Here is an 8698-nt window from a genome sequence, read left to right as displayed (position 1 = left end):
GCCAACACCCAGCCTTAATGATCTGACCTGGGTTCGAGTTCCTCATTCATAGCCCATCTCATGTGTGGCAGCCAGACCTCTGCACAGCACATGGGACTCTGGGAGACTCATCTCACTTCCTGTCCTGCAAAGCTTCTCTTTCTCACAGCGGCTACTGCAGCTGCAGCCTAGGTCAAAAGGACCAGTTACCCTGGCTGGCGGGGCCAGGAGCTCTCTTTCCCCCAACAGGCCTCAGGGGCTGCAGATGGTGAAATCTCACCGGCGTGGCTGCAGTGGGCTCAGCAGAGACCTGTGATAAGATGTGGAGCGGTTAGGACAGCTGCTTTGAGGTTGGGAGGCTGGGAGCCCACAGGAAGTGACTCGGTGCAGAGCTGATGCGTTTTTACCCAGGCACCCGTCCCGGGACGGGAGCTACAGGTTGGTGAGGCTGGGGGCATGTCTGTGGAGTGCGGGAAGCCAGGGCCTGAGGGGCTTCAGGGCCAGTCCCCTGGGTCAGGAAGGCACTCAGAGGCCACGGGCTCAGGTCTGTGCCCCGCTCCATCCATGCCCACCCCCTGGAGCCTGCCCCGCTGGAGAGCTTACGTGGCTGCTGCTGTGCTCTGCTACATCAACCTCCTGAACTACATGAACTGGTTCATCATAGCAGGTGAGGAAGGGGACGGGCATCCTGGGTGGCACCTGCCCGCGTACCCACTGGCTGCCCTGCCACCCGCCGGCACTATCTATCCACAGTGGCCTTCTGTCCAGCAAACTTTCTTCTTGTGTAGCACATCCCTGCTGTTCTTACCCCAAGGGGTGGTTCAGCCTGCCCTGAATTGGGGAGGGCCAAATGAGGTCCCAATTTAGCCCCAAACTGAGAGTGTGCACACAGGTGTGTGTGTACAATGGCAGTGGGTGGGTGTGGACAGTGGAGAGGAATCGGCCTCAGGCAAAGTTCTTGCAGTTCTGAGTGGAACGTCGGGGTGATGTCATGGAGGACAGGGAGGCCTGACCCTGCTCCCAAGAAGAACGAGCTGGCTGGTTGTTTCTGGGGCAGCAGGCTGCATGCAAACTTTGCACATTCTGCCTTCCTTTCTGTAGGCCCCAGGGCTCAGACTGCTCTGTCTTTATGTCACTTACTCATTGACTTATTCATTCATTCAAGATTCAACCTTCTTTTCTCTCTTTATCATGGATTCATTCAAGATCAACTGAGCACTATGGCCTTGGGGACCCTGTGGTGGGCTTTGGGGACCCACAGGAAAGGAAGTCAACCTTGTTGCTCCAGAATTCAGGGATGACCATCTCATGGGGCAGAGGGAGAAGCTCATTAATAGGACTCCTGCAAGGCAGAGAGTTGTGGCCAGCGGGGGAGGCACAGAGGGGCCTGGGATGCTCAGAGGGGATGCCTGCAATAGCTAGGCCCCGCCAAGGCCAGCTTATGGATTCCAGTTACCAGCTCGCAGCTGTGGAATGAACGGGGCTCAAGCCCAGGCCTGGTGGGTGTGTCTGTCTTTGAGGAGCTCCGAGGAACACATGTACAAGTGGGTCTAATCCAGGACAGAGCCGGGCAAGCCCCAGGGTGGAAAATGGAGTGTTCCGGCAGAATTCATAGTGGAGGGGAGTAAGGTCTGGGTTTTGAAGGCTGAGAAAATTGGTAAGGCAGGGGTCAGGCAAGGGCGTTCAGAGGGACGGGTCAGCATGAGCATGGGGCATGTTCTTATCGGGGATGGAGGGAGGGGGATGAAGCTGGAATTTACTCTGTTTGGGTTGGCCAAAAATTTCATTTGAGCTTTTTGCTTAAGATCTATGGGAGCCTATTCAAAGTCTCTTTGGGGGGTGTGGGAAGACGCGGAGTTTGCGTGTCCCCACAACTAGATCAGTTGCCAAGAGACTGGTGGGGGGCCTGAGGCACAAGGAGACCAGAGGAACCCCTGAGTCACTGGGTGGGAGGTGGGGGAAGTCAGGGGGAGTGGAGAAGTGGCAGCTGGAGGCGGCAGTGGCTGGGTGAGGGGGGAGGTTCCCTCCTGGAGAGACCCTCGGGGTCTGGGGGGATTGGGGCCGCATCTGGGTTTCTCCTGCCCAGTTGGCCAGGAGGCCTGCTGGGCTCCCCAGCGGGGTCCTCCACCCTCCGAGGCCTGGGTCCTAGGGGTGTAGGAGGGAGGGAGGAGGGGCGAAGAGGTGGAGAGGCAGACTGCTGGGGGGGCCTTTGAGATCACAGGATCTGGGAGGCGAGAGGGCGTTTCCCCTGCCCACTGGGCCCGGGAAGCCAGCTGGGCTCCCAGGCCTGGTCCTTCACTCTCTGGGGCCCCCTCAGGCCTGTGGGTCCTGGGGGTGTGGAGGGAGGGGGAAGGGGGAAGAGGAAGAGAGGCAGACACTGGGGGTGGGAAGGGATTTCTCAAGACGGGTAGAACAGGGGAGGTGCCCTGGGTATTCCTCCCCGGGGGTCCTCCACCTTCCAAGGGCCCCTCCAGGCCTTGTCCTGGGGGCGTAGGAGGGAAGCGGTGTGGGGAGAAGAGGAGAGGCGGAAGGGGAGGGACCCTCTGGGATCAGACCATCAGGGGAGGAGCGGAAGGCATTTCTGCTGCCCACTGGCCCGGGAAGCCTGCTGGGCTCCCGGGCCTCGTCTCCAACTCTCTAGGGCCCCCACTGAGGCGCGTTGGTCCTGGGGGTGTAGGAGGGTGGCAGGGGAAGAGGAGGAGAGGCAGACCAGTGGTGGGATGTTCCGGGATCGGAGGACCAGGGGAGGTGCGGAGGGCCTCTCCCCTGCCCACTTGGGGTGGGTGGAGGGGGGGCCTGCTGGGCTCCCGAGTCTGGTGCCTCATTCTCTAGGGCCCTCTCCGGCTGCGGCTGCAGCTGTGTAAGTCCTACAGGAGTGGGAGGGAGGGAGAAGAGGGGAAGAGGAAGAGAGACAGACAGTGGTGGGGGGGACCTTATAGGACCGGAGGATCAGGGGAGACGCTGCGGGAAATCTCCCTACTCACTTGGCATGGGGAAGCTTGTTGTGCCCCCGGGCCTGGTCTTCAGTCCTCCAGGGGTCCCTCTAGACCACACTGGTCCCAGGGGTGTAGGAGGAAAGCAGGGGAGAAGAGGAGAGGCGGGCAGGGGAGGGGTCCCTCTGGGGTTGGAGGATCGAGGGAGGCGGGGAAGGCATTTCCACTGCCCGCTAGCCCTGGGAAGCCTGCTGGGCTCAGGGACCTGGTCCTTCACACTCCAGGGCCCCCTCCAGCCGCTTGGGACCTGGGTGAGTGGGTGGGGGGTGGAGAAGAAGAGAGGCCAACAGGGACCCTCCGAGATTGGGAGAGCTGGGGAAGTACTGCAGGTGTTTCCCTAGCCCAGTTGGCCCTGGGAAGCCTGTTGGTCGTCAGAGTCTGGTCTCCTGCCTTCCAGTGCCCCCTCCAGCTGTGAGGGTCCTAGGGGAATAGGAGGGAGGGGGTGAGGAAGAAGAGAGGCCAAGGGGGAGGGACCCACTGAGATTGGAGGACTGAGGGAAGTGCCTAGCATTTCTCCCACCAACTCAGGCCCAGGGAGCATGCTGGGTACCTAGGCCTGGTCCTTTGCCCCCAGGACCAGAGGTATTCCTTGGCCCCTCTGCCTCATTGGGCCTAAGCCCCATTCCCCACCACTCCCAGGGCCTTTTCTAAGCATAGGCCCCACCGGCTGACTAACCCCGCCCCCGCTTAAGCCCCGCCCCCACAGCAAGGCCTTTTCTGCCTTTTTTTTTCTTTTTTCTTTCTTCCTTTTTTCTTTTTCCCAAACAGAAACTAAACAAGGAAACACAAGCCTTAAATGACACAATAGACTAGATAGATTTAATTGATATTTATAGGACATTCCATCCAAAAGTGGCAGAATACACTTTCTTCTCAAGTGCACATGGAACATTCTCCAGCATAGATCACATATTGGGTCACAAATCAAGTCTTGGAAAATTCAAGAAAATTGAAATCGTATCAAGCATCTTTTCTGACCACAACACTATGAAATTAGAAATCAACTACAGGAAAAAAACTGTAGAAAACACAAATACATGGAGGCTAAACAATGCACTATTCAATAACCAAGTGATCACTGAAGAAATCAAAAAAGAAATTAAAAAATACATAGAAATAAATGACAATGAAAACACGATGACTCAAAACCTATGGGACGCAGCAAAAGCAGTTCTAAGAGTGAAGTTTATAGCAATTCAATCTCACCTCAGGAAACAAGAAAAATCTGAAGTAAACAGTCTAGCCATACACCTGAAACAACTAGAGAAAGAAGAACAAAGAAAATCCAAAATCAGTAGAAGGAAAGAAATCATAAAGATCAGAGCAGAAATAAAAGAAATAGAAATGAAGAAAACAAGAGCAAAGATCAAGAAAACTAAAAGTTGGTACTTTGAGAACATAAACAAAAATTGAGAAACCTTTAGCCAGACTCATCAAGAGAAAAAGGGAGAGGACACAAATCAATAAAATTGGAAATGGAAAAGGAGAAATCACAACTGACACTGCAGAAATACAAAGGATTATAAGAGACTACTGTAAACAATTATATACCAATAAAATGGACAACCTTGAAGAAATGGACAAATTCTTGGAAAGGTACAATTTTCCAAGACTGAATCAGGGAGAATTAGAAAATATAAACAGATGTATCACAAGTAATGAAAGTGAAACTGTAATAAAAAATCTTCCAACAAACAAAAGTCCAGGACCAGATGGCTTCACAAGCGAATTCTATGAAACATTTATAGAAGAGCTAATACCCATCCTTCTTATACTTTTCAAAAAAATTACAGAGGGAGGAACACTCCCAAATATGTTCTACGAGGCCACCATCACCCTGATACCAAAACCAGACAAAGATATCACAGAAAAAGAAAATTACAGACCAATATCACTGATGAATATAGATGCAAAAATCCTCAACAAAATACTAGCCAACAGAATCCAACAACACCTTAAAAGGATCATACACCATGATCAAGTGGGGTTTATCCCTGGAATGTAAGGATTCTTCAATATTTGCAAATCAATCAGCGATACACCATATTAACAAATTGAAGGATAAAAACCACGTGATCATCTCAATAGATGCAGAAAAAACTTTTGACAAAATTCAACACGAATTTATGATAAAAACTCTCCAGAAAATGGGCATAGAGGGAACCTACCTCAACATAATAAAGGCCATATATGATAAACCCACAGTAAACATTATTCTCAATGGTGAAAAACTGAAAGCATTTCCACTAAGGTCAGGACCAAGACAAGGATGTCCACTCTCACCACTCTTATTGAACATAGTTTTGGAAGTCCTAGCCATGGCAATCAGAGAAGAAAAAGAAAAGGGATATGAATTGGAAAAGAAGAGGTAAAACTGTCACTGTTTGCAGACAATATGAAACTATACATAGAAAATCCTAAAAATGCCACCAGAAAACTACTAGAACTAATCAATGAATTTGGAAAAGTTGCAGGGTGCAAAATTAATGCACAGAAATCTCTTGCATTCCTATACATTAACAATGAAAAATCAGAAAGAGAAATTAAGGAAACAATCCCCTTTACCATCGCAACAAAAAGAATAAAATACCGAGACATAAACCTACCTAACAGTACAAAAGACTTGTATTCAGAAAACTATAAAACATTGATAAAAGAAATCAAAGATGACATGAACAGATGGAGAAATATACCATGTTCTTGGATTGGAAGAGTCAATATTGTGAAAATGACTATACTACCCAAGGTAATCTACAGATTCAATGCAATCACTATCAAATTACCAATGGCATTCTTCACAGAATTAGAACAAAAGATTTTACAATTTGTGTGGAAACACAAAAGGACCCAAATGGCCAAAGCAATCATGAGAAAGAAAAATGGAGCCAAAGGAATCATGTTCCCTGATTTCAGACTATACTACAAAGCTATCGTAATCAAGACAGTATGGTATGGGCACAAAAAACAGAAATATAGATCAATGGTGTAGGATAGAAAGCCCAGAGATAAACCTACATACATATGGTCACCTAATATATAACAAGGGAGGCAAGAACATACAATGGAGAAAAGACAGCCTCTTCAATAAGTGGTTCTGGGAAAACTGGACAGCTACGTGTAAAAGAATGAAATTAGAACACTACCTAACACCATACACAAAAATAAACTCAAAATAGATTAAAGACCTAAATGTAAGACCAGACTATAAAACTCTTAGAGGAAAATATAGGCAGAACACTCTATTACATAAATCATAGCAACATCCTTCTTGACCCATCTCCCAGGATAATGGAAATGAAAACAAAAATAAAGAAATGGGATCTAATGAAACTTAAAAGCTTTTGAACAGCAAAAGAAACCATAAACAAGACAAAAAGACAACCCTCAGAATGGGAGAAACTATTTGTAAATGAAGCAACTGACAAAGGATTAACCTCCAAAATACACAAGCAGCTCATGCAGCTCTATATCAAAAAAACAAACAACCCAATCAAAAAATGGGTGGAAGACCTAAATAGACATCTCTCCAAGGAAGACATACAGATGGCCAACAGACACATGAAAAGCTGCTCAACATCATTAATCATTAGAGAAGTGCAAATCAAAAGCACAATGAGGTATCACCTCACACCAGTCAGAATGGCCATCATCAAAAAATCTAGAAACAATAAATACTGGAGATGGTGTGGAGAAAAGGGTACCCTCCTGCACTGTTGGTGGGAATGTAAACTGATACAGCCACTATGGAAAACAGTATGGAGGTTCCTTAAAAAACTAAAAATAGGAGGGTGGGGGGGAGTCGCGGGAGGGAGGGGATATGGGGATATGTGTATAAATACAGCTGATTCACTTTGGTGTACCTCATAAGCTGGTACAAGAGTGTAAAGCAATTATATTCCAATAAAGAGCTTAAAAAAAAAAAAACTAAAAATAGAACTACCATATGACCCAGCAATCCCACTCCTGGGCATATACCTGGAGGAAACCATAATTCAAAAAGATACATGTACCACAATGTTCCTTGAAGCATTATTTACAGTAGCCAGGACATGGAAGCAACCTAAATGTCCATCAACAGATGAATGGGTAAAGAAGATGTGGCACATATGTACAATGGAATATTACTCAGCCATAAAAAGGAATGAAATTGAATTATTTGCAGTGAGGTGGATGGATCTAGAGTTTGTCATACAGAGTGAAGTAAGTCAGAAAGAGAAAAACAAATACCATATGCTAACACATATATATGGAATCTAGAAAAATAGTACTGATGTGGCAGGGTAGGAATAGAGATGCAGACGTAGAGAACAAACTTGAGGACAGTGAGGGGAAGGGAAGCTGGGATGTAGTGAGAGAGTAGCATTGACATATACACACTACCAAATATAAAATAGATGGCTAGTGGGAAGCTACTACAGAGTACAGGGAGACCAGCTTGATGTTTTGTGAAGACTTAAAGGGGTGGGATAGGGAGGTTGGGAGGGAGGCTCAAGAGGGAGGGGATATGGGGATATATGTATACATGTGGCTCTTTCACTTTGTTGTACAGCAGAAACTGACAATACTGTAAAGCAATTATACTCCAATAAAGATTTTTTAAAAAGTTAAAAAAAAAAGGATCTTATGGAAAAACCTGAACAAACTTTTTTTTAAAAAGTAAATTTATTTATTTATTTATTTATTTATTTATTTATGGCTGCGTTGAGTCTTCGTTGCTGTGCATGGGCTTTCTCTAGTGGCGGTGAGTGGGGGCTACTCTTTGCTGTAGTGCGCGGGCTTCTCAGTGCAGTGGCTTCTCTTGCTGAAGAGCATGGGCTCTAGGCACATGGGCTTCAGTAGTTGCGGCATGCGGGCTCAATAGTCGTGGCTCGTGGGCTCTAGAGCGCAGGCTTAATAGTTGTGGCACACGGGCTTAGTTGCTTGGCGGCATATGGGATCTTCCTGGTCCGGGGATTGAACCCATGTTCCCTGCATTGGCAGGCAGATTCTTAACCACTGCAACACCAGGGAAGCCCCCGAATGAACTTTTTGTCCCACCCATGACCCAGTAAAAGAGTGTTTGGGGCTGGATCATAGGTCTCTTGGGGGCCAAGCTGGAAGCTTGCATTTTCTGCTGAGGCAATGCAGAGCAAGTGGGCTGACTGTAATCAGAGTTGAGGCCCTGGTGGAGGCAAAAGGAGGCAGGGAGGTCAGTCAGAGGCTGCTACAGTGGATTAGGCTGAAGCTGAGGAGGCTTGAATTAGAATTAGAGTGGGGGTGGAGGGCATGAAGAGGAGGGGAGAGGGGAACCAGGGGGCAACCAGGGGTATGGAGTGCTTTCAGCCCCACAGGCTGGAGCCCCTGCTTTGCTGGCAGGCCCCTGGCTGGGCTGTCAGTCCTTCCTGCCTGAGGCACTTTCCCTGATGGGGCTTCCTCTGACTGTGTGAGTAGTAAGGCTGTGGTTATTGGGCTGAGGGAGGCCAGGGGAAGTGAAACCCCACCCAGTGCCTGGGGACTGTTGGAGAAGGTGATTCTCATGAGACAAGAATTCTCTTGTGTGAAAAAAGTCTTTGGGAGGCCAGACTGACAGTGGAAAGATAAAAACAAGGCTGGACCCACACTTGGCCCCCGGCTGCCTCCAGAGCAGCGCAGGCTGGGAGGAGCCCAGGAGCAGCCCAAACAAGGGGCTGAGTCCCATTCCCCCAAATGAGTGTGATTATAAAGGATTGTTACTTAGCCATTTACTT

At 48.4% G+C, this 8698-nt stretch overlaps 1 protein-coding gene across 1 annotated transcript in view; it reads left to right on the top strand.

Moving 5' to 3' along the window:
* The first annotated feature begins 306 nt into the window (after positions 1 to 306).
* SPNS3 (SPNS lysolipid transporter 3, sphingosine-1-phosphate (putative)) overlaps positions 307 to 8698 on the top strand; it is a 52727-nt gene continuing 44335 nt past the window's right edge. Inside the window, exon 1 of the mRNA XM_057715885.1 lies at positions 307 to 646. Within this exon, the coding sequence (XP_057571868.1) occupies positions 436 to 646 (211 nt within the window). The 5' untranslated portion in view covers positions 307 to 435. The remainder of the gene's footprint in view (positions 647 to 8698) is intronic.

Source organism: Hippopotamus amphibius, chromosome 17 (assembly GCF_030028045.1).
Source record: "Hippopotamus amphibius kiboko isolate mHipAmp2 chromosome 17, mHipAmp2.hap2, whole genome shotgun sequence".
Taxonomy (NCBI): domain Eukaryota; kingdom Metazoa; phylum Chordata; class Mammalia; order Artiodactyla; family Hippopotamidae; genus Hippopotamus; species Hippopotamus amphibius.
The sequence above is the reverse complement of the archived record's forward strand: the minus strand, read 5'-3'. Positions and strand labels throughout refer to the sequence as shown.